At 48.8% G+C, this 25,159-nt stretch overlaps 2 protein-coding genes across 3 annotated transcripts in view; one reads left to right on the forward strand and one right to left on the reverse strand.

The window, feature by feature from the left end:
- Positions 1 to 1,791: 1,791 nt before the first annotated feature.
- Positions 1,792 to 19,867, forward strand: mmrn2a (multimerin 2a). Of its 2 annotated transcripts, none has more exons than XM_070977809.1 (11): positions 1,792 to 2,030; positions 7,890 to 8,012; positions 9,035 to 9,141; positions 9,570 to 9,650; positions 11,796 to 11,981; positions 14,705 to 15,135; positions 15,435 to 15,614; positions 15,949 to 16,413; positions 16,984 to 17,347; positions 17,474 to 17,980; positions 18,225 to 19,867. In XM_070977809.1, exons 1-11 carry the CDS (start codon positions 1,792 to 1,794, stop codon positions 18,626 to 18,628), a joined length of 3,087 nt encoding a protein of 1,028 aa, XP_070833910.1. In that variant the 3' UTR covers positions 18,629 to 19,867. The 2 variants fall into 2 exon arrangements, with proteins under 2 accessions (XP_070833910.1, XP_070833911.1); XM_070977810.1 differs by having other exon boundaries at positions 17,474 to 18,028; positions 18,225 to 18,254.
- A 1,341-nt stretch (positions 19,868 to 21,208) lies between these two features.
- The window catches only part of usp54a (ubiquitin specific peptidase 54a), a 25,535-nt gene continuing 21,584 nt past the window's right edge, over positions 21,209 to 25,159 (reverse strand). The window contains exons 20-21 of the mRNA XM_070977837.1: positions 24,841 to 25,090; positions 21,209 to 24,315 (exon numbers count right to left, since the gene is read on the reverse strand). Of these exons, the coding sequence (XP_070833938.1) occupies positions 23,696 to 24,315; positions 24,841 to 25,090 (870 nt within the window). The 3' untranslated portion in view covers positions 21,209 to 23,695. The remainder of the gene's footprint in view (positions 24,316 to 24,840; positions 25,091 to 25,159) is intronic.

Here is a 25,159-nt window from a genome sequence, read left to right on the forward strand (position 1 = left end):
TTTGGGCGCTGGTCCTGATGGTCACTGTTCACACATGCAGTGACATTCAGGCACATGTCTGTCCTGAACCTTTCACACACGTCATGGCAATGCTGGGATACACAGACAGTCCAGCAGATGGCAGTAATGCAACAGTTATTGATGCTAACTGCCATAAAACTCAACAGAAGAAGTCGAAGACGGGACAAGGCTGGATGTACGTATACGTGGTGGCGGTGACGAGCTGGTTCTGTCCGTTTGAGAAACAAGACATTTTTTCTTGATCCACTGACTGTAAACAAGTCAAATATGTCATCAGAGGAGTCTTCTGATTGGCTCCCTCGCTCCACGCTTTACGTGTTTGTTCCTGCAGTGTTGCTGCTTTCATTAAAACAGAGAGTTCCAGCATTTTCCATGAAATGTTTCTCAGTCTCGCGGTGGGAAACTGAGAATACAGAATTCCCTGAATATCGATCCTGCTCCTGTTCACACATGAGCCAAAGCAGGAAATGTTCCTGCACGTTTCAGGGACACAACAGTGAGATTATTCAACCGGCTGATATTTCACCACCAGCATGGTCCCTGTCAGCAGGTTTTATATTAAGAAAAGTTGATTGCAGCAGTTTTTTGTTGTGGTCACGTCCCTTCTTTATGTTTTATGGTGTCCGGCCCCCAAAATGTGCCAAAACACGAGTCAGGATGTGTGAGGTGCATCATTTCTATTCCTAAAAAAATCTAACTTTTGTTTTTAATTCTTCTTTTCTACATTGAGATGCTAAATACTTCTGCTTAAACCCTAAAACCAAAATCTTAACCCAGAAAAACTGTCCTCACCCCGCAGGTCTAAAACCCAGCGGTCCTCACAAAGATAGAAGAACAGGAACTCACACAGACAGGAAGGAGGTCATTTCTCCTGCAGGTCAGTGGATTTCCTCCTTTCTTATCACCTCCTCAGGAAATGGACTGAGAAGGAGAGAAGGAGCGTAAACCACGTGAACATAAACTCAGATGAGGAAGAAAAAGCTTCACGCAGATCAGAAAAAAAACTGCATCCAAGAGGCTTCAAAAATGTGTAGATGTGTAGATCTGCATCTCCATTCAAACGTTTCTGTGCACATTTTCCATTCACATGCCTACAAAAACAAGAGGAAACGCAGAACATTAGAAAGAATCTTGAAATAGGAATCGATAAGAACAAACTCAAACAGACTCGGTGAATAAACGATGACGTACGTGAAGTTTAACGTCCACTGAAGAGACGAGGACACTGAAGAGACATCAGATCTGAGGAGCGATCAGATGAACACATGAAACCAACAGAAATGTCATGTTTTCTACATCGTTTGAGGTTTGACGCTTATTTAATTGCGTTTTGTGCTTCTTCTTCTTCTGCAGTGGCATAATCACACCGACAGGAGAGCCGTCGCCACCTGCTGAACGAACTCTGATTAATCTCTGATGGATGGAAACAAGCATTCATTCAGATTGGTTAAAATTTGTGATGCTTGTTGATGGAAACCCGTCACTCAGTGATCTTTAGACTTGAATCGTGGAAGCTGCCGTCACTCATTCATTGTTTGTTTTTAGCCATGCTAGCAGGCTAGCAGCTGAGGGAAGAGGACAAACTCATCTGTTGGACTGAAAAGTCTCCGCAGCGACTGGATGGACGTCCCCTCCACCCCACACGGAGAGGGTCACAAACACTCTGCCAGCAGAGGAAGCAGGAGGTGTGGCCTCCTCCCTCCTCCCCTCTCCTCTCTCTCCTCCAGCTGTTTAAAGGCAGCTGGTGGTCGTGTGAGCCTCCACTCAGTAATGTGGACGCGAGCAGACATGACAGCAGTGGGAAAACTGGTGCTGGCACTGGGCTTACTGGTGAACGCTCACTGTGAGGTGAGAGCACGAGACCCTGAGGTGGAGATGGAGGAGGAGGAGCGGGGAGGAAGAGCAGCACCTGGAGGGGGAGGATCAGTGTTCCTCCCTTACCTCAACAGGCTTCACCCTGGGGTGACAGGGACCCCCCCACCGGGAGGGAACCACCCAGCCCGAATCGGGTGAGTCAGCTCAAGGCTCACTTACTTCCTTTTCTCTGTGCTTTCGACTGAATCCCATTAGAGCAAGTTTACTGAGGAGAGCTGGGGGACAATTGATTAGTCGACTGACAGATATTAATCAATAACTGATGGACAGCTGACGTACAGTAAACGCATGCTGTCTAAGGTCAGTTTTCAAAGTGTTTTTCATTATTTTAATAAATCGATTCACAGAGATGTGAATGAAATAAAAAATAACTGTCAGACATATTTTTTATATATATTAAAAATCTGTTCAGTAAATCCAGCTTTGCAGTTCAAGTCAATTCTGCCTTATTTCAGCTTATTTCAGTGGTCCTGTCCATCGTTCCTGTCTGGAATAACCACATACTGACAGGAATGATGAGGGATTTCCCTCCTCACTCCACCGTGTGGATTTCATTCTTGCAAACATAATAATCTTAAAATCGACGTTGGATTGTTCATTTTCAGGTTTGGACCTCTTGCAGCAGACGTCTCTGATTTGTAATGAGCTCCACTGATGAGACATTTTCTCGTCTGAACTTCTCACATGGTTTCATTTATTAACTGTTTGAGGCTCAGAGAAGTCAAATTATTCAATATTCCAGCAAAAACTCAAAGATGAGAGAAAAGTCCAGAAAGTGAAAACAGGTTTGTGCATCAAAACTTTGTTTCTTCTTTTTCCCCATTAATCATGTGACGACCCCTCAGATTGATGTGGTGACCCCTCGGAGGGGCCCAATCAAGGGGTCGGACTAAACTAACTGTATATAAAGCAGCTGAAGCAGCTTGTGTTGACTGTGGTGCAGTGTTGCGGGTTGTTGAATAGGTTTTGTTGTTTGTTTGAAAGCTTGCGAGCGACTTCATGTTGTGAGTTTGATGTTTAGCTTCTCATGAGGCGGGAAAACTCCCATCAGCGTTTTCCTCTGTCACTTCCTGCTCAGACCAGAGTCTTTACATCCTGAGCAAAGCCTATGTGTCATCTAATCTGGACTTGCTGAGCTTACACACAAAGTTTAGAAAAGGTCATTATAAATAAGTTATTTCATGTTCTGAGCGAGCGCACGTACAAGAGAGCAAATTCACTTTCACTTCATAGTAAACTGTGTCAACACATTCTCCTCTGCAGACCTCACACACACACACACACACACACACACACACACACACACACACACACACACACACACACACACACGATGCTTGAAGCTTCTTTACTGGACAGATTCAGTGAGACCAAACCCTCAAACTGGCTCCTTAAATTCTAAAATATCAATCAAGTGCAAGCCCAAGTACACACACACACACACACACACACACACACACACACACGCGCACACACACACACACACACGCACGCACGCACGCACACACACACACACACACACACACACACACACACACACACACGCACACACACACACACACACACACACACACACATACATGAGTCACGCCAAATGCCAAAGTACCGAGCAGGGAGAGTTTAAATGTTTTGACTGCCAGCATGCTTATAATGGGCTGATACCACCCAGGCTGCTGACACTGACACACACACACACACACACACACACACACACACACACACACACACACACACACACACACACACACACACACACACACACACGCTGTACATTACTTGTATGAATTTCTGAGTCTCTGGCAGGCTGCAGGTGTCCTCTTTGTGTTTGTCCTCCAGGTATTAGTCTGGGCCGCGGTCACAGGTTTCACACTGAACAGAAAGCAAAGTTTAACTGCAGCAGCAGGACACTAATGTCTCTGTCTGTCTGTCTGTCTGTCTGTCTGTCTGTCTGTCTGTCTGTCTGTCTGTCTGTCTGTCTGTCTGTCTGTCTTCACCTCATGCCGTCAGCATGTGGAAGTAACCTCAATAATCACCTTCTTCGTCCCTTAAAGGGAGAAGAATTTTCTTGAAATTTAGGCAACAAACTGTCCCTCGAGTCCACCTCTGTCTCGCATTGACAACCTTCGTCGTGTCAGACCTCATGTCGTGCTGTACCTATGTGACCTGATTGGACGGGATAACACCTGTGGATGATTCCATTACACTGCCAGCAGGACCTCGTCATTGATCTGCTGCAGTTTGACATTTGGATGCTTGTTTTAGGAACACTTTTAAAACTTGGTTTCAAGCTCTGAGATGTGTCACAGACTAAATAAAGGGATTAAATATCTGGTGACATTTTTTACAGCGGGCTCATACAGGCCTCCGTCACTGTTCTGACCCACATCCATACATTAGGCAGCAGGAGCGTCCACAGAGCCCCTGATAACATCATCCCTCAGGCCTCTTAACAAAACAACCCTCCATTAGCTCACAGACCCCTGCTGCCCCCCCCCCCCCCACTCAAAACTGCTTTAATCACATCGTTCACAAACTGAACTCTTTGTGCTGCCGTGGTGTTTAATCGAGAGCAGCTTTCCAGGTTTTTTTAACCTCTGCGTTATCACTGGAGGCTTCAGCAGTCTGAGGTCAGCAGGTAGTTAAGAAGTATTTTGGCTGTCTGTGCAGTAGAAATACCTCTGATACTGGTGCTGCAGAGAGTGCAGAGACAAACTGGTTTTCCTGCTGGTGGGCGGCGAGCTGCCAGTCAGGCCGTGTTTGGCTTTAGCTCCTCCGGTGTCGAGTTACGGCAGCCTGCTCACAAACGTCCTCATTTTACAAAACAGTTCATTAAAGCACGTTTCTGAAAACACTGCAGGTGAGAAATGACGTGAATGAATATCTGATCTGAGTTTGAGACTCAGAGTTTAACTCCACTGTGATGACACAGAGCCGCTTTAAGCGTGTGAGTAACGAAGTGGAGCTGAAGGTTTGTTGTTCCCTGAGAGGAACTTAAAGAAGCTTTAGCTACAGTATACGCTCTTATTTTGAAGCCTTCCTGTCTCCCTCCATCATGGTGGTCTCTCAGGCTGAGAGGAAGATTTGTTCTTCGGTCTTGTGCTGTGACCTTTAACCTTCTCGGCTGTTTGACCTGCTGCTGGTCTTGTGACTGAAGTCTTATCGGAGTCAGAATTCAGACTGGACGTCCCGGCGCTCGGAGCTCAGGCCGCCTGAGCAGAAGCTCAAGAAGACGCTCAGTGAGCAGATTCACATCAAAGAGAGCCGAGCGGCAGATAATGTGACCATGAAGGCATCGCTCACTGCTCATTCAGCCGTTATCAGGAGGCCGAGACATGCAGCTGCCAGATGAAAGGACGACAGACTGCTGTCTGTGAACTAACCGCAGATGCTCAACGTCCCGCTGTCTGTGAACTAACCACAGACGCTCGACTCTCCTGCTGTCTGTGAACTAACCACAGACGCTCGACTCTCCTGCTGTCTGTGAACTAACCGCTTGGCCACTGCAGATATTTGTGCTCTCCGGAGGACGAACCCTTCAGATCTTAATGGACTCTGGGATCTCCTCCTCTGGCGCCACCTTCAGGACAGACAGAGACCTCCTCTGTGTTATTGCGACGCCTCTAGTCCTTCGCTCTGTGTTCGGTCCCCCTTCAGTCTCATTATTCAGACTTTGGCTGGTTCACAAACACCTTTCAGACCTGAACCTGAGCTCTTGGACCTGCAGCAGAGACCCTGCAGCTTGTTTTCCGCTGTGACACATCGCAGCTGTCCCACACAGAGGAGACATGTCTTCAGGTTTGACGATTCGTGGTCCACAGCAAAGCGGCGCCTCCTCTAACAGAATGACTGACGGCCCAAAATGAAACCAAATGACTGAATGTTTGTGTTGGAAAGGAGGGAAATCCCACTCGCTCTCGTTTGCAAGGTTACGTCTCTCCAGTCTGACACGTCTGACACCGTTTGTGGATCCTGTTAAAAACAGAGAAATGAGACAACTCGTCTGCAATGATTCTGGTCTGGGGTCTTTGTCCTGTGAAGGGGGGTGATGTGACCATGGACGACCAGCTGCTTTTTCCTCTGATCCGCTGATTTATTGTCAGGATCAAACGTGTTCGCGACTGTTTGTTTCTTCATTTCTGACTTTTCTGCTGAATTCAAGAGAACTTCAAGCAGGGTCTCTGGAGTTTCTCAATGGATTCTGGGAAATGTAGGCGACATCCTGAATTTCAGGAAATTACAACCAGTCATCACGAAAGTATTTCCTGGAATGAATTAAACATCATCTTCTGCTCTCAGTGATCCAACATAAACTTCATCGTTCAGTTTTGTTCTCATCTCTGAACATGTTGAAGGAGGAGGAAGAGGAAGAGGAGCAGGAGGAGGAGGAGGAGGAGGAGGAGGAGCAGGAGGAGGAGGAGTCCTGAATGTGCCAAATCTTCATCAGGAAACTGGCTGATAAACTGATGATTCAGAAATGTTTTTCTCAGGCTGAACGATGACGAGCAGAAAGAGGGTGAAGATCGAAGTTCGAATGAAGATCGAATCCTTAAACGTCCCGTCGGCTCTGGACGTGGTCTGGACCACAGAGACACCAGAGGCCAGGTTCACATCCTGCAGGTTTACACAGCAGAAACACACATGTTGTTTTTATAATGACAATGAATGAAATGAAATTATTCACACGTGGTGCTTCTCAAACGTCAGAATCTGAAGCTTTTATCCTTAAACATCCGTAAACTGAACATCTTTGGGTTTTGGACTCTTTGAAGACGTCAGCTTAGACTGTGAGAAACGGCTTTTGAATGTGAATCAGTAATTACTGTGTGTGTGTTTGTGTGTGTGTGTGCAGATTAAACATGTGTAACAGCAGCTCAGGATGAGGTGGGACTTCCTGTCCACACCTCCCTGAGTTTGTGTTTGTATATGTGTGTGTGTGTGTTTGTTCCTCCACTGATGACCCTCAGTGATGTCACAGCTCTCCACAGGAAATGACATCAGAGGAAGAGACGCAGGGCGAGTTTGTTCACATGGAGAAACAGTGAATTCTATTACTGTGAAACATGTTTACCACATTTCTCTGCAGAAACAAGAAATCACACCACAAATCGTTATCAGGATTAACGTTTTGGTTTGTTTTTGGTCAGAACTTCAGTTTAAAGCATTAAAAACTGAGCAAACATCAGCAGAATGTGAAGAGGTCACCGCTCTGTTAGTGGAAGCTCAGATAACGGCTGACGTCTCCAGAAACACAGCAGTGATTGTGAAACAGAGAGTGGAGCTGAACTCTGTCAGGAAGTGAAGAGACAATCAGTCCAACATCAACATCGCAGTAAACACACACACCAACACGCCGCGGGGTGGGGGGGTGGGGGGCTGGAGGTGAGAGGACGGGACACCAAAGCACTGCAGCAGAGACTGGATGCAGCTGAATGAGCGCCGTCAGCACGCTGCTGTTTAACGCTGCTTTGTTTTTAACGTCTGCACAGCTAACGATGCTAACATTCACCTCCAGCGCATCAGCGATCCAGTGAAAACTGTCCTGGGATCTGTTCCAGAGGGCAGGAAACCCTCTGAGTTCAGTTCCTCCTCCTCCTCCTTGAGCCTCAGAGACTGTTAATGGAGAGGAAGGTCAGCACAGGACACAGCTGACAAGAAGAAAATGATGAAAATGTTTTTAAGAAATTAATGGCAAATAAACAACTTTAGCTGTTTTTAAATAACATCAGTAAGTACACACACACACACACACACACACACACACACACACACACACACGTCAAAAATGTCAAACTGTTCCTTTCAGTTAGGTGTTGGTGGTCACTGAGGAGGAGACACATTGCTTGACCTCTGACCCCAAACAGGAAGGAGTCAAAAGCAAACTACAAAGAAACTGAGCAGCGTTGAAAGACTCTCAATGATCCTGACCCTGTGTGTGTGTGTGTGTGTGTGTGTGTGTGTGTGTGTGTGTGTGTGTGTGTGTGTGTGTTGTGCAGGAACTTGTGTGCCTTCGTGCACACGCGTGTGTTTACCGTTGCTGAGGCGTGTGGAACAGAGAGGTACACCATCAAGTCTCAGAATCCTTGTCCGAATGGGACGCCCGACTGTCAGCAGGTCATGTGAGTACACAACAGTACTAATACACAATACTAATACACGGCAGTCGTACCGCACAGCAGCATTCATGTCAAAGCAGGATGTTACTGCTGAAGTTGGTTGAGGTGGAGCTCATGTTGTTAAGTGATTGAAATACAGTATTGCAGTACAGTAATGCAGTAGAATATTGCAGTACAGTACTTGAGTACATCTCTATCATTGAGTATCTTTAAGATTCAAACCCTCATGAGAATAAATGGTCACTGTGAGACGAGACATAAAGAGACGCAGCCTCTTCTGTCCGTCTGTGATGAGGCGTCATTGACAAGTGATCAGGTTCAGTTTTATTGACAGAGTCCGTTTGTAATCACGGATAGGATTGTAATCTATTACTCTGGTTTTTGTGGAGTTCCAGGTAGCCTGCGAGCTCTTCATGGTCTGTCGGGTTCTGTGAGAGTTTCCTCATCACAGAATTTGTTAATGTGTGAGATGTGAGAGGATGTTGAAGGCAACGAGCAGCAGAAAGTCGTTTTCTGTCATTTTTAATGCTCAGCAGTTCAAAGGTCGAGCAGCGGCGGCCTGAAAACACAGAGGAGGTCGTGTTAGTCTGGATCAGCTGGACTCTGCTGACAGGAACATTAATAAAACCACCAAACTGAGAAGCTGGAACGCCTCCTGAAAGCTGATCCAGAGTCACAACATCCTGTAAAAACCTCATTACCTGTAAATTAGATTTTCCACATTTTCTTGTTTTCATTTTCTTCAAACTGTTTGCGCTCGTGAAGCTCTGCAACGCTGGAGCCTCATCCAGGAAACAGACTCAGGGTCAGTCTGGATCCTCAGTGTGACTCAAGAGGAAAACCATGTGTGAGTGGTTCCTTCTGATCTGATCCCAGTCTGGGCTCCACGTCGGTGGTCTCCCTGCTGGTTGTGTTTGGTATTGCAGTTTGGAGCTTTATCCTGGTGTCTAAATCTGTGTGTGTGTGTGTGTGTGTGTGTGTGTGTGTGTGTGTGTGTGTGTGTGTGTGTGTGTGTGCGTGCGCAGGTATAGGCTGCCCACCCGGCTGGTCTACAGGCAGAAGCAGAAGACCTACACCACTCTGCTGTGGGACTGCTGTCCGGGACACAGTGGACACAACTGTGAGGACACAGGTGGGTCAGCAGATGCAGCACTGTTACCATGGCAACAAGGTAGTCATGATGGTCCACGCTGGTCACAGGAAGAGTGTGTGTGTGTGTGTGTGTGTGTGTGTGTGCGCGTGCGTGCGTGGGAAAGTGCAATGTTTACCACACGTCTGGAGGAGGACGTCCTCTTTGTCCTCAGTCCGTCCTTTTGTTTGTGCTGAAGCTGAACGTTTATCAATGAAAGTTTACTCAAAGTCAAACAAAGCCGGATTTCATCTGAGTCTCTGAACGTCGTTTCTGCCGTCGGACTGAAATCTTTCCTCTCCGCTTTGATCCTGACGACGATCTTTAAAGGAAACAAAGTCGGAATATTTCACAGTGTGAAACCACAGAAGAAGAACCGAGAGCACGTGTGTGTTTCCAGTGTCTGACCTCGTTGTGTTTGTCTCTGACAGTCTCTGTCTCACAGCTGGACTCCAGACCCTTGGCTCTGACTGGAGGACCTGGAACAGCCGGAGCGACGCTCCAAGCTGCAGGTACGACCACGCTGCTCACCTCCACGCAGACAACAGAGGCCTGCAGACTACACCCTGTAAACTAAGCTCCACCTGACTTCACTGCATGAACACTGAGTGGTTTACGTTATGAGGAAGGTGAGTCATCCTCATCCTCCAGTGTCAGAGCAGTCTGACTCATCCCGCCTCTTTAACAAAGCGAGGAAGCTGTGAAGAGCGGAGTGACGCTCGGCCTTGATAAACCTTCAGCTCAGGTCAGGGGAAGGTCCGGCCACCCCCACCTCCCCTCGCCTCCACCCACCTCCCAGTGCATCCCTCAGCCTCCTTGTAAAAACATTCACATCAGCCTCAGCTGGGCTGTGTGTTTACTGCTAATCAGCTAATGCTAACATGCTGATGTTAGCATTTAGCTCAAAGCACCACTGTGATGATGTCCAGGCTGGTGGAGCTGTTAGCACGACTCTGGAGGTTCGAGCTGAAGATTTGCTGTTTCCATCAGAGCTGCAGGCATCAGCTGGTATCTGCTTGGCTTCAGCTCTCAGGGTCAGTTGCTCTGAAGGAGCCGCCTCTCATTCGCTTCAATCCTTCCTGCTCCTGCTGACATCACATCCTTTGTCAGTGCAGCCTGTGGAGACAAACAGGAACGTTTACTGGTTTGGTAAAGCTGGGTTTTAGTTCAGTTAAAGCAGCTCAACAGAGAAACCAGCCACAGTGTAGTACTGCAGTACTGCAGGATACATGGAGTGTACATAATGTGACATATTTGTACCATGAGTGGCACTGAGGACTCTGAGAATGAAAACAGTCAATGTTTTTGGAAAGAATTCAGACTAAAATAGACCTTTGGCCTTTAGAGGCCTGATTTAACAAAGAAAGACAAACAAAGAGGCAGCGACACACACACACACACACACACACACACACACACACACACACACACACACACACACACACACCTCGACATGGTGCAGTCCGCTCCCACCACGCCTCCGATTGAACCGACTTCCTGCGAGCTGAAGTCGATGTAATTAAATTGTCAACAGAAGTGCAGCCCAGCAGAAACAGGCTGGACACAATAACAGGAACACCTTAAAATACAGCGCGAACGCCTCCGAGGTGAGTCATCACCTGCTCTGCGCGACCAGCATGCAGACAAGACACGGGTGTTTCTGTTATTGTGTCCACCTCCACCACATCCAGACGGGTCAGAAACTTACTGCTGGAACAGGTTCAGAGTTAGCAGGCAGACACCTGGTGGGGGATGGACCAATGGGAGAGCTCCATGGGTCTGTGGGCGTGTTTTCAGCCGCACAGACACTAGAAATATCATAGAGATGTTACAGGAATAGTGTCTCTATGATCCTCTGGCTCCTCTGTGGCTACATTTTGATCATGTTGACCTCACGGTGGCGCTACAGGACAGAGCAGGAGGCCACCAAAGTGGTTAGTATTCATCCTCTGAGGAGCAGGAACATCTGAATCTGAAGAGCTGAGTAGATATTCAGCAGACTTCAGGTCCTGGACGTCCTGACTGGAAACACGAAGACAGAGCAGTCTTGAGTCTCTGCTGAGGAGCTGAAATGCTGATGGAAACAGATCTGATGACTCTGCAGGACTTCCTGCTCTTTTCTGTAAATCTCAAGTGTTGCAGCTGCAGTAGACGTGCGTTTCTGCCCTCAGCGCTGACTGCAGGTCACTGACACAGAGCTCCCTGTTCCTGCTGTCGCTCTGATTCTGTCACTGACTGAAAGTTTAACAATGAACTGAGAGAAACAAAGCTGAGGAAACTCCGCGGAGAAATCCCCAAATACATCAGCCTGTTTCCTATCAGCCCCTCCGCCTGCGTTCAGCTCAGTGAAGCTCTGATGTAAAAATACTGTGATGCTGATGTTACAAGAGATATTCTCTTTATTATTTACTGAAATCAGAGGACTCATCCTCTGAAGCCAGTAAATGTTGACATTGTTCACATTTTTGTCTGTTGGTGGCGCTCAATCCCCTCAGCTGTCCCTGGCGAGCATGCGTACAGGCTCGGCCGTGTCCCGGTCGGTTGGCTGTGAGCAGGTTTTTGTGGCGTGTGAACGGGCTCCACGTGGACAAGCCGTCACCGCAGTCCGTCCGATGTCTCCGTCCGTCTTTCAGCTCTGTCCCCTCTCTGTGTTCCAGCCATCCAGCAGCAGCGAGTCCACGTAAACCGCGAACAGAACGACTACCAGGCGTCCTTCGGCGACCAGCACAACACCCCGCCCCCCGCTCTGGACCCAGACCACGCCCACAAACCGCATCACACGTCAGACCACAACGCAAAGGCCTCCGACCCAGCCCACCGGCAGCAGGAACACCAACAACCAGGTGAGTTCTTACAACCACCTGTGACAAGTCAAAATGGCTGCCATATTCCGAACATACGCGTCGTCGTTGGTTACCTGTAACGGAAGCGTCGACCTGCTCAGGTGTTGACTTCAACCAAGATGGTGGATGCTGATGTCATCGTGTGTAGCTCCGTGTGTAAAATACATTGAGCACGTCAGCTCGCTCACACACACACACACACACACACACACACACACACACACACACACACACACACACACACCGAGCTTCATTCCTGCAATGACACCTCCGGTAACCACACGCACAAACACACGCACACACACTTCCTCCACAGGAAATCCTTTCTTTCTTCAGCCTCCCATGCATACATTGTGTGTGTGTGTGTGTGTGTGTGTGTGTGTGTGGACTATAAGATGACACTATATTGGACCTCCTGTGTCACCAGACCAGCATGTGCATTACATCACTCTCTCTCTCTCACACACACACACACACACACACACACACACACACACACACACACACACACACACACACACACACACACACACACACACACACACACACACACACTTCCTCCGTCCTGTGTGCAGCTTGTTTGGGGACCGTCTGCCTCACAGGTTCCCACAGTGCTCTGTTCTCTCTGACCTTTGACCCCTGCGACCAGCCGGCATGACATCACCCTTAAAGGAACATTCTGCAGTTTTTTCAGCTCCTCGTTCAGCAGCTGTCCTCCTCAAACCTGAACGCCGACAGTTCAGCAGCCCGTCTGTCCAACGTGCTGAACTGCTGAACGTTAGACTGGATGAAGAGTTTCTACTGTCTGACACTGAGGACACGAGACAGCTGTCTCTCCCACCTCAAGAGGGTGTGACTCTGTAGTTATCAGTTGTTTATGTGTTGTCAAATGATCTCCACTAACAGCTGAATTAGCTGTTAGCAGCTCGTGTTAGCAGCAGAGGGTGAACTTTGTACAAGTCAGGAGATCATTGTTGCATCGGCAGCTTCTTTAGGAATGTCTTCGCTCTTCTGTGCCGTGTTGTCTCTGCTCCCCACGTGGCTCATTAAAGTGTCGTCTTACCTTTTAATTGTGACATTTACAACAAAACGTTAGAGGAAGCAAACAGACCCACGGTTGTGTCACAGACGTTGTTTTGTCCGAACAGGAAGTCGACTCAGCGCAGCTCCGTAAATCACGCTGACAGTCATTACAACCAAACACTGCCAGCTGAATGGGTGTGTTGGATTTCAACCTCCAAACGCCCCCACAGCACCGCCCGCCTCACCCCTGCAGCTGGAGTCTGAGGTGACCTGGAACTTCCTGTCGCAGCACGGCCCCACTGTACCGTGACCTTTGACCTGTCAGCACCCCGCAGCATGTGGGAAGACTTTGGTTTGTCGTAATGAAAACAGGTTGTGATGAAAGAGAAGAGTGTGTGTGTGTGTGTGTGTGTGTGTGTGTGTGTGTGTGTGTGTGTGTGTGTGTGTGTGTGTGTGTGTGTGTGTGTGTCTGGACTGTCTCTGAGAGTGACAGCAATGACCTGAGGCAAACACACGCTGTGTTTGTATTTCTGTACCTGTGAGGACCCTCACTGCCATGACACTTTCTTCAGTCTCTGAACTGAACCTGAAGCGGACCTCGGCCCTGAAGCCTGAACCTTAAGTCTGAACCTGAAGCTGAACCTGAAGCCTGAAGCCTGAACCTGAAGTGGACTTCAGCCCTGAAGCCTGAACCTGAAGCGGACCTCAGCCCTGAAGCCTGAACGTGAAGCGGACCTCAGCCCTGAAGCCTGAACGTGAAGCGGACCTCAGCCCTGAAGCCTGAACGTGAAGCGGACTTCGGCTCTGAAGCCTGAACCTTCGAACAGCCCTTTGAAGAACTGAAAAATGTTGTTACTTTGTACAAATGTCCTCACGTCAAAACAAACTCTGAACTTTCCTGAAGGAGTCATCACCTTCATCACCTTCAGAAGTGAAGACGCTGATGTCTGCTGATGGACATGAAGACCCAGAGAGCACCAGGCCGCGCTCTTTATGCAGCTCCCTCCAGTCATCCAATCACAGCTGAAAAAGGTTTCTCAGTCGTCTCGATGCTTCAGACATCAGTTGTGACAGAAACCTGATGGATGAAACAGTTTGACGCTCTGGATTTCTGACAGCAGGAAGCGTCAGCACAGTTGGGTTCCTTTGAAACTTCAGAAATAACAACATGCAGGATCAGCTGGATCCACGGAGCCCTGAGGCGTCTCAGACTGAATCAGGTCCAGCTGGAGGAGTGGCGTCCTGCAGTCACTGTGTGTTCTGGCTTCACATCATCAGCGTTGACTGAACCAACAGAAACAAACTGAACATTCACTGAATCTGCTGCTTTGATCAGTTTGGACCCTGAAGCCTGCGACAGACCCTCAACGCACCACAAACATCAACATCAGTGTTTTCAGAGCCCGGTGGACAGAAATGGCAGCGCTGAGCCGTTTTTAGCTGTTTTTGTTTCCCTGTTGAATTGTTTTCCAGCCGGATGCCAGCGCTCTGTTTATATTCCAGTTTGGAAACTAAACTGGTTCCACTTCAGGGTGGAGCAGCCAGCCGGCGGCCCCCACAGAGCCAGGAATCAGAGGGGACTGTTGAAAATGTAGAAATCTGGTTCAGACCTTCATGCTAGCCAGAAGATGAATCCTAGTAACCGGTTTTCAACCCTCAACTCAAACTGGATCTGAATCTGTGTCTTTCTTCATTTGTAGATAAACACAATGCCGCCGACCTCTTGTACCCAGAAGCCCCCACCCCCCTCCCCGTTCCCCACATGATGGCCCTGGTGATGTCACAGCTACAGCCGGTCCTAGAGGGCTTCAACCGCTCGCTGGAGCACCTGAGTCAGCAGGTAGGGGACCTGGCACGTGACGTGGCCCAGCTGAAGAGCAGCCAGGTGGGGCTGGAGCAGCAGGCGGAGCCCCCGGATGGCCCCGAGCTCGACGAGGCGGCGGAAGAACGCTTGGACTCCAAACTGGATGAAGTGTTTCAGCACATCAGGGAAGTCCAGAGGCAGATGGAGAACCAGAGGACGGACATGGAAAGCAGGCTGCACTCCCAGCATGCAATGCTGCACTACAACCTGACCATCTTTAAGACAGACATTGACATGAAGCTGAAACGCCACCAGAAGATGCTGCAGGTCAGAGGGCGACAGGGACAGCTGATTCTGTCCAGTGTTTATTAATCAGTCACTTTTTATTCATCGTTTACTCTATTCAGTCTTAATCAAATGTTAGCAGAAAGTAAAAAGAACATCGTAAATAACAAAATGTTTTTTAATTGTTTTTCTGACTCTTAGTTTTACTTTCAGTCTGATCTGCAGACAAAACCCCTCAAAGTGTTCATTTCTGTTTCCTACATCGATAGAAGGAAAAACAATCTGGTATTTAATGTTTGTTAAGCTGCAACCAGCCACTTAACCGCTGTCCCTGATCCCAGGTCAGCCTGCAGGCCATGAACACCACACTGACTGAACTGAAGCTGGACCAGGATCAGACCGCTGAGGGACAGCTGGAGGTTCACCTCCCTCCCCCCGGCCCGCCACAGCTCGCGGACACGTCGGCACTCTGGGAGGCCATCGAACGCCTGGACAACATGGTGGTCAACAACACGGTGAAGGTGGGCCGAACCGAAACACATTAATGAGGGATCAGAGTAAGTCCCGTTAACTGTGCGAGGAAACGTAGAAACTTCCTGAAGCATGGAGCTGTTAGAAGCCCCTCAGTGGACAAACAAATAAAAACAAAATTGTAATGCAAAAAGATATTTAAATTGTGACTCTTTCTATAGGTAAAGGTTCAATGAAGCAGTGAAAATGAAGAAAAGTCCTAATTTACGCTGACTTCTCTTGACTTTGTCGACTTTTCAAATGAAGTGAGGCAGATTAAAAGCTTTTAAAGAGGACAGGAGACAAGTCAAACAGGTGAGTTAAAGATAAAGTGTCGTCGTGCAGGTGGACGGCCTGATGGAGGACGTGGAGGTGACCTCGGGGACCCTCCAGCAGCTGAGGCGGGACTTGAAGGAGGAGGGGAAGCATATCAACCAGACGGCCCGGAACAGTCAGATCCTGTTCATGGAGACGGGGCTGGAGGTGGAGGCGGCGAAGGAGGCGGTGCTGAGGCGGGTGAATGAGCTGGCGGGGAACCTCAGCCAGCAGGGCGAGCGGCTGCAGGAGATGGACGTGGACGTGGACTACCTGTACACCATCCTCTACAAGCACAACTCGTCCACAGACTGCGACTGCAAAGGGCTGAAGGCCACCGTGGCTCACCTGGAGAGGGGCGTGGCCAACGTGACGGAGCTGGCCAATGAGAACCGACTATCCCTGGATGACATCAGTGAGGGAGGAGCTGGACAGTGGGGCGGGGCCAGTGACTGGGAGCCAGCAGTGGAGGTGCTGCAACGAGGCCTCCAGGAGGTGAGAAAACTAAAGCCCTTTAACAAAGTCTCCGACTGAGCGACACATTCAGGGACCGTCCGTCATATCTGAGAGGGGCTGGAAAAACCAAAACTGAGTAAACTGAAAGGCTGAAGTTAGAAAGAGACCCTGAGTTATGATTCCCTGATTCCAAAACATGTTTGGCCTCATCAGCTTCAGTAATTTTTGTAAAAAAGTTTATTTTAAACCACTGTGAAAGTCAATGTGTAGAATTTAATGGCCCCAGTGAAAAAGACCTGAAGGATAAATGAACTGAACAAACACAAATGTTTCCCATCAGAGCAATCAGACCAATCAGGATCAGAAGATTCATCGATCCCTGAGGGGAAGTCGGGTCGGCTGCTCTCATTGTTCAACAACATAAAAAAGGAAATGAGAAACTGCGAACAGATGATAGAGAGAACCAATGAGAGCTGAGAGCCACAGACAGGAAGTCAGGCAGCATTTAGAGATAGACTAGCATGTTTTTGTTGTGAGTCTCAGTATATTGACGATAAGAAAAATGTAGGTATTAACTTAATATCTTAACTTCTATTAACTCCCCTGCAGGTGAAGGAGTCTCTGGCCTCGGAGCAAACCAGGACCAGGACTCTGGAACACAGCCTGACCCAGCTGAGCAGCTCCGTGAAGGTCTGTCTGGCCGAAGTCTCCGACCTGAAGGAGGCAGGCAGAAAGCTGGTGGAGGACATGCAACACCTGTCCGCCTCCTTCACCTCTCTGCTCAAAGACGTCATCCGACACAGTGACGTGCTGGAGCTGCTCCTGGGGGAGGAGGTGCTGGAGTTCCTGGAGTGGCCCGTCCAGGACCAGGAGGCCCACTCCATCCCGGCCCTGAAGGAGCAGCTGGGGCAGCTGCAGGAGCAGCTGAGAGGACACAACCTGAGCATCACGTCCCTGCTGAGCAGCAGGCCAGGTATGCAAGGCACATTTAAATGTAGCTCTTTAGTAGCATCTAGTGGCAGCTGTGAGAAACTACAGTTACTGATGGATGTTCAGCATTTTCTTAAACTATGACTAACTTTTGACTCTCTCCTCCTAGGAGGAAGAGAGGAGGTACCGTCTGCTGACCAGCCCTCCTCCTCCCACCTCCTCCCTGATGACTGGCTCCCTGGCAGCATGAGGAGGAGCAGTGATGGAGTTCCAGCCAGGGAGCGCCAGCTCCTCCTCCACCCTGAGGGGAGGCGACCGGAGCACAGAGAAGACGGCAGCGATCTGTGGAAGCTGGAGAAAACAGTGGAGCAGCTGGGGCTAAAGGTGCTCCAGCTGGAGGAGAAATCCTCTAATGCTTCTATGCTGCCCGTTGGCATGGAGGCCAAACTGCAGACGGAGGTGATGTGGCTGAAGAGAGGCCTGGAGGAACATCTGAGGGTGTTCAAGAACGTCTTCAGTAACGCTGATGTGCTGGCGGCGTCAGACTCCACGCTGGAGCTCGATAAACTGTGGCAGCTGCTGAAGAGCAGAGATGGGAAGAAAGAGAAGAAGAGAGGAGGAGTGAGGGAGGTGTCAGGAAGAGGAGGAAACCGTCGGAGCCGGAGGGATTCATCAGGTGAGCGTGGACTCGATGGACCCAGACGTCTCTAGCTTGTTCTGTCAGGTTTGTTTGTACGTCAGGTTCACTAAACTCTCCCACTGTTCAAACCTCTCACAGTTCATTCGTTTCAACGTGCACCGTCTCATAGAAAAGCATCCGTCCAAAAATGTTAAACATTTCCACCAGGAACAAATCTGTTGTTGCATGAGGCTCATGTGGTTCACCTTGTCCACACTCCTGACCCTCCTCTTCTCCACAGGTGTTGTTCCTGTCCCATCCAGCCTATCAGAAGACCCTCTGCTCCTTGTAGCTGGATCTCCTCTGAGCGTCTCAAACGGCGTCATCATGTTAGAAGCATCTTTGAACCGGGGTCAGTTTTACTCCGACACGGGCACCTTCACCTCTCCGGGGAATGGCATCTACCTGTTTGTCCTCACCTTGGACCTGAGACCTGGTCCCGTCCACGTGGTCCTCAGGAGGGGGGCGGGTGTGGCTCTGGTATCTCTACACCAACAGGAGGTGCCAGAGGCGGGGCCAATCACTGCTGTGGGCCTCCTGCCGCTCCATGAGGGGGAGGAGGTGGGGCTGGAACTGAAGGAAGGAGAGTGGGTGGAGTCAGAGGACAATGTGTTCACTGTGCTGTTGCTCCACCGGGCCACCTGAGGGCGCCGTGGACCAATCAGCTGACAGCTGGAGTCAGAAATTGTTTTCAAACACATTCGAAATGAGAATTTAACGTTTCCTGAATTCCAGTTGATGGAGGCTTTACTCCAATCAGAGGGAATCAAACCCTCAACCCTTAAACCACCAGTCAGTGTTGATGAATCTGTCGACTGCAGATCAGAGTTTGAGCTCCACAAACGTCTCAGGCTGAAATCTCGAGAACCAGAACTCCAACTTTTCAGCGAGAAGAAGCCTGATGGAAATTTCAAAAACAAACTGAAACTCGTCTTCCAGCTGTGCTAACTTCAAGTGAAGAGGTGTTTTCCTTGTTTCTGTGTCTTTGTGCTCAGTGTGGAGCTGGAGGCAGGGTGTTGTTAGCTTAGCTTAGCATAAAGACTAGAAGCCGGCGGAAGCAGCTAGCCCGACCCCCCTCACAGGTCAAAAACTCACTAATCAACACGTTTAAAGCTCAGTGATTAACCGGCGCCTCGTTTACTTAACCTGTTCACTGCGGTTTTGAGAAAAGTTACACATGCTGGAACTGCTAAACAACAACGTATTCATCTGCCCTAAAACCAGATGAAAACCACAAACTGAGGTTTTTATATTCCTGTTAAAACAGATTAAACAAACCAGATTGAACATGTTCATCAGAGACCGTCAGAGGTGCTGGAAGCTGGACAGGCTAGCAGTTTCCCCCTGCCTCCAGCCTTTATGCTAAGCTAGGCTAACCATGTCCCAGTTACCATGAAAATATAGACTGCTGCTCTGGGGATCTGACCCATAATGCTTTGCTCTGCTTAGTGAGCTCATTGCTTTCATCATGAGTATTTGATCTGTTTGACTGTCGCACTTAACTCTGATTGGCAGATGTGCCAGTGATGTCACTTTAAGTCCTGATTAATGACCAGAGAAAAGAACTGACCACAGATCAGCTGCAGCCAACCAGTTTCTGTTTGAGCAGGTAAAAAGTGTCTTTAGATCAGCAAACACGTGTAAATCTGAGCTGAACGTCAGAGTTTTTTAAGGGAACTTTCACTTTACATACAAATATTTCCTTTATGTAAAGTCACCTGTCTGTGATATAATTCCATAACAACAGACAGAGCCGTTTATATTTATGTGAAGGAGCAGCACTGTGCTGTAAACTGATCCAGGATGTGTTTCTGTAACTGAGAGCAGATCATTCCTCTATGAACTGTCTCCACCTGTAACTTAATAAAAAGTTTTTATCTCCAGATGTTGCTGTGTGATGTCACGACCTTGTTTCCTCCTGATTCAGAAGTTAGTTTCACTGTTTTTCTGACATGTTAACAAACGTCACAGACCAGGACCAGGACCAGGACCAGGACCAGGACCAGGACCAGGACCAGGACTTTCTTACACACATGTATATAATAACATAAAGTAGACATTCAGGTGGTGGGATGCAGCAAAGATGGAGCTAAAATGCAGATTAACCTGATTTCTTCTTCATTACCAACATTGAAGTTAATGATGGTAATCTGACTCACCTGTCTGCTGTGGTTCAGGTGAGTCTGCTTGTCTTCCACCATCCTGCCTAGAACATTAACCTGAGCAGCTAAATGATCCTGATCAACACACAGAGGCCGTGAACGCAGGTGCTGTCGCTCTGCTTCTCATGTTCATCTGCTCACCTGCCACAGGTGTTCAGTTCATCCATTTCAGGCTGCTGACGAGGCAGAACGATGGTGGTGAAGAGCAGCTTCAGCGGCAGAGCGCCACCGTGTGGAGATCAGGAATCACATCACCAATCATCGTTATCCCGATTGATCATTCCAGACCGATCAGCTGACACACACCCTTTAACCCACAATCGACCAATCAGGATCACAGACTATTTTTAAACTGGAAATTGAATAGAACACTGGAAGAACTGATAGATGAAGAGATCAAACTGATCGTCAATAAATCAACCTGATTTGAATACATACACTCCCATAAGTATTAATATTTTCATGTTAATCACACTCACCTTCAAACTTTGCTTCCTTTCTGTTTCTACTTTCATTCAGTTAATCAGGAATAACAGTAAGTATTACTATTTTCTTTGTTATTCTTATTTGTCATTAGTTTTCAATCAGTGCTTTTCATACTTTCAGTTAGTGATATTGATGATCATTCATGATGCTCCCGACCACTTTTATTTCATTATTTATTGATTTTTTAAATCGTATTTACGTAACAGAACTATATGAACTGAAGGGTATTTAGATTTATGATGAGTTTATTATAATATCAAATAATTGATGTATTTCGTAACATTGCCTTCTTCTCCTCCTCCTCCTCGTTACTTTTGTGCTCAGCAGCTTCGTGTGAGGGCGGAGGACCAGGACCTCCAGCTGGGAGGGAAAACAGGAACAGAAAAAAAAGCCACTTCCTGTTCAGTCCTGACGGAGCTGGCTCAGGACCAGAGGGTGGAGACCTGCTTCTGTAGGGACCATATGTCAGGGTATGGTCCTGAGCAGACCAGCAGACCTCTACTCCAGTCCAGCGTGTGTGTGTGTGTGTGTGTGTGTGTGTGTGTGTGTGTGTGTAAAGACGACTTGGAAGACGCGGTCAACTTTTCCTTTAAACATTTTAATCATCTTATCATCTCTGTTAAGTCTACAGTGTAGAAAAATAAGCATCAAAAATATACCAAAATCAACAAAATAAAATCTGGCGAAGCAAAAAGCCAAAACAACTTCGACATGGTGAAAAAATAACCTCTCTTCATGTGAATTATTGACACTTTCTGATGCATCGTCACCGTTCTGAGCTCAGGTCTGGTCTGACTCTGCACCAAGCCTCAAATGAAATGTGGACTTTATTCTGAAAGAGCTGCACAGGTGAGGCGTTTGAGGCCTCAGCGTGAGCGACAGAGCTGAGAATCAATAAAGAAGAACGGCGGCTGAGGATTCAGAATGGATGTTTGCCGTCAGACCAGACCTGGGTTTGTTGTTTTAGGGTCAGCACTGGGTTCCTGGCAGTCGGACAGATGGACAGAAGTCCATCAGTCTGCTCTCAAACAGCATTCAGGTTGTGAGGCGCTCCTTCATCATCTACAGCACAAAAACAAGCTCCTAAATGTCACGAGAAGCTTCCCCTGAACGACGGGAGCGACGCCAAAAGAAACCAGCAACAAGCACGAGAAAGAAATCTACTGTCGACACTTGAAGTGCACTAAAAAAGATCTGCATATATCATGATGACAGGAAATGTACACCAAAGTGATTCTCTCAAGGCTAGAATACGTCTGAAAACATCATGCTAAATATTAGCTGCAACTCTGTTCAAAGAAAAGCTTTAGTTATTAATCTAACGCGCTCTGAAAAGACACAAATCAGCCTCGTGTACAATATAAGAGGCTCCACATCCCAAACAAGGCGACTAACTACCTTTAGAAAATTAGATCAGGTCTATAGTCGAGTATATTCAGGTTAGGCAGGTAGAGCAGTTCAGTTAATCTACGCACAACTCAGTCTGACAGCCTACAAAAATAAATAGAGTAAGAAGAAGAGATTTATATTCAAAGAGCACAAAAGCTCCTTTTCTACTTCCTGTTTAGATTCAGCTGCCGTCTGTTCAGCTTCACTCTGCATCAAAACATCCCAAAAACCGACAGACCGGTCGTCACCTGAAGTACCTCCACCTGTACCTGGCCGCCTCTCCTCCACCTGGTGTCACGCTCAGCGCTGGAGCCGAGGCGGCTGATCGATTCTGGGCATCGATCAGACTCGTGACTTGGTGTTTTTGACTGTTGGTTCAGGTAAAATCAGCACTGATGGACATTTTCTGACATTTTAAGACTGAATGAACATAAAACAACAGATTAATCAGGAATGTGAGACGTGGCGGGAGTTATTTCTTCTGATGGATCCATCACGCTCTTCATCAATTACAGGAAATGTGAAGAACCTTTAAATGAAACTGAGCGTGAGTTAGTAACTATGGACAATATGTGAAAATCAAGTTTGTTCGTCTGAAGCTCAGTAAATATTATTCTGAGGATGATTTCTCAGTTTGTACAGAAACATTCAGTCAGAGAGAATCGACTGAAGGTTCAAACAAACGTTTCTCATCAGAGCTGCTGAATATTTTCATTCATGGTTCATAAAATGTCAGAAAACAACAGTCGGACGTCTTCAGATGTTTGTTCGAGCGTCAGCCCGAAGCCTGAAGGCCTGATCGACTATGAAACGAGCTGCAGGTGATTTCTCATCAGCGGCAGTGATCACGTTTGTTTCTTCTGATCAATAAACCTGCTGATCAATAATCTGACACCAAGTGGATGAAGACAAAAACCTGATTATTGATGAGTCATTGTTTCTCAGATTCTGATCAAACAGCAGAGTTCAGCAGACAGCAGCCGTCGTCACGCCGTCGACGCCGCTTCGCTTCTGTCCGCCGGCCTTCGTCTCACGGTCGTCTCACGGTCGTCTCACGGTCGTCTCACGGTCGTCTCACGGTGCTTCGTCTCCATTAGAAACCTTAATGTGCTTAAATCCAGCAGACATTCATAGACTGTATGTCGGAGATCCGTCTGTGTGATTCTGTTTGTTGTTGTGGCCTCGTGGTGGCGTCTGGAGTGAGGAGCGCCGGGCGAGACGGCGGGAGCAAACATGGACGCAGACGCCGCCGTCTGCAGGAAGGTAAGCTGAAGAAGAAGCTGAAGACCACGAGGCCAATCGAAGAGCTGTATTCCAGAGCGACGCATCCACCAACGTGACGCCGAAGAGCTGCGACACGCTTTATATGAAACCACGCCCACATGCGATTGGTGCCTGAATTCGATGAATTTCCTGTTATTAGCTGATGAGCTGTCTCCTGACTGTGTGGACTGCAGTCGATTCAACTTGTTGCCATGACAGCAGCTGAAGGAGCGCCACCGTCAAGGCTGTCAACGCAGGAAGTGGGCGTGGTTTCATCGACAGCAGGTTGGTCGACTGTTATGGTGGATCTGAAGACGTGTTGGCACATTTTAAGAACAAAGAGGAAGCTCGCTCGTCCGCTTGGATCCGTCTGGAATACGACTCGTCTGCGGTGGCGTCCGCCTCGGGCCGATCAGCTGGTCGGGCGGAAGCGAGCCACGTAAGCGCCGCAGGACGGGCAGTAGGGGCGCGACGGCTCGGCGGGAACCTGCTGGCACAGCGAGCAGAGCTGGGGGTCCCTGCGGGGCCGGGCCGGGGGCGGCTGGTATGAGCTGGTCCTCTGGAGGGGCTGGTGGTGGCGAGCCGGGCGGGGGTCCCAGGAGGAGCTGGGCTGGACAGTCCTGTAGTCTGCATCGCGTCTCCAGTCGCTCTCGGGGGGCACGTCCAGACGGAGCGGCTGGGGGGGGCCCTCCCCTGACGCCCGCAGGTGGTGCGGAGCGTAGTGGGCCGACCCGTTGACCTTACCGGGCAGCGATGGTTGCCGGTAGTGACCGTTGGCGGTGGTGTTGTTGGCAGAGCGGCGAGGGTGGGCCAGGGTGGCGTAGAGGCTCTGTGGAGCCGGTGGGGGGGCAGGACAGGAGCCGGCTCTGGGCCTGGGGAGGGAGGAGGAAGAGGAGGAGGGAGGCGGGGCTCGACGAGGAGCCCGGGGCAGAGTGCCGTAATTCAGCGCGACGCTGTGGAGGCTTTGACCTGAGAGAGCTTGATGCCTGTCAGACACAACCAGAAACTGCTGCTGGACGCTTGGTCCAGGTCCTGGGGGGGGAGGGGGGAGGAGGAGGAGGGGGAGGAGGAGGAGGAAAAAAAAAATTAGAACAAAATGCAAAGAAACTAAACAGACTGACTGACTGAGCCAATCAGAAACATGTCCTGAAGCCTGACTTGTTAAAAGGACCAATAAGAGACGTGATTTGCCCGACGCCTCCTCTCTGGTCCAGATGAGGAGAATGATTCAGAGCCTCAGAGGTCAAAGGTCAAAGACTTTTATAAGACAGACTAAATCAAACGTTGAATGAAATATTTAGACTGAAATGAATGTGAACACAAACAAGTGAAGGAACAGACAGCAGTACACTGTACTTCACTGCAGTACTGCAGTACTGCAGTAAATGTCTTTGTTTCACACAGCTGGTCTACAGACACCTGCAGGGCTCGGAGGAGGCGTCTCCTCGTCGCAGACACACAAACAGCTTTAGTTTACTGATCCACCTTCAGCAGCAGAGCTGTGCTTATGGAGGTGCTGGTGGAGGTGATGGTGGAGGTGGAGGGCCAGCAGGTTACCTGAGTGTCCCCTGGAGGAGAGGCCTGAGCTCGGGGGCCGTGATGTCTGCAAGGGGGGGTGCTGTGGAGGAGGTGCAGGAGCTGAGGGGCCGAGGTGTCGGGGCTGGTGGTGGAGGTGGTGGAGGTAGGAGTGATCTGTAGTGAAGGAGGGGGAGGAAGGAAGGTGCAGAGAGGAAGTGCTGGGGCGACGGAGGAGGGAGGAGGAGTGAAGGTCGGCGTGTCTGAGGGGGGGCCTGGACACAGAGTGGTCCTTCAGGGTGCGGAGGAGGAGGAGGACGGAGAAGTAGAAGAAAGAAAGATGGTTGAGGAGAAGCAGAGA

The sequence above is a fragment of the Chaetodon trifascialis genome, chromosome 13 (assembly GCF_039877785.1).
Source record: "Chaetodon trifascialis isolate fChaTrf1 chromosome 13, fChaTrf1.hap1, whole genome shotgun sequence".
NCBI lineage: Eukaryota > Metazoa > Chordata > Actinopteri > Chaetodontiformes > Chaetodontidae > Chaetodon > Chaetodon trifascialis.

Coding starts and splice junctions, on each gene's coding strand:
- mmrn2a (XM_070977809.1), top strand. CDS start 1,792: ATGTGGACGCGAGCAGACATGACAGCAGTGGGAAAACTGGTGCTGGCA. Junction 15,615..15,948: donor TGGTCAACAACACGGTGAAG/GTGGGCCGAACC, acceptor GTCGTCGTGCAG/GTGGACGGCCTGATGGAGGA. Junction 17,981..18,224: donor GAGCCGGAGGGATTCATCAG/GTGAGCGTGGAC, acceptor TCTTCTCCACAG/GTGTTGTTCCTGTCCCATCC.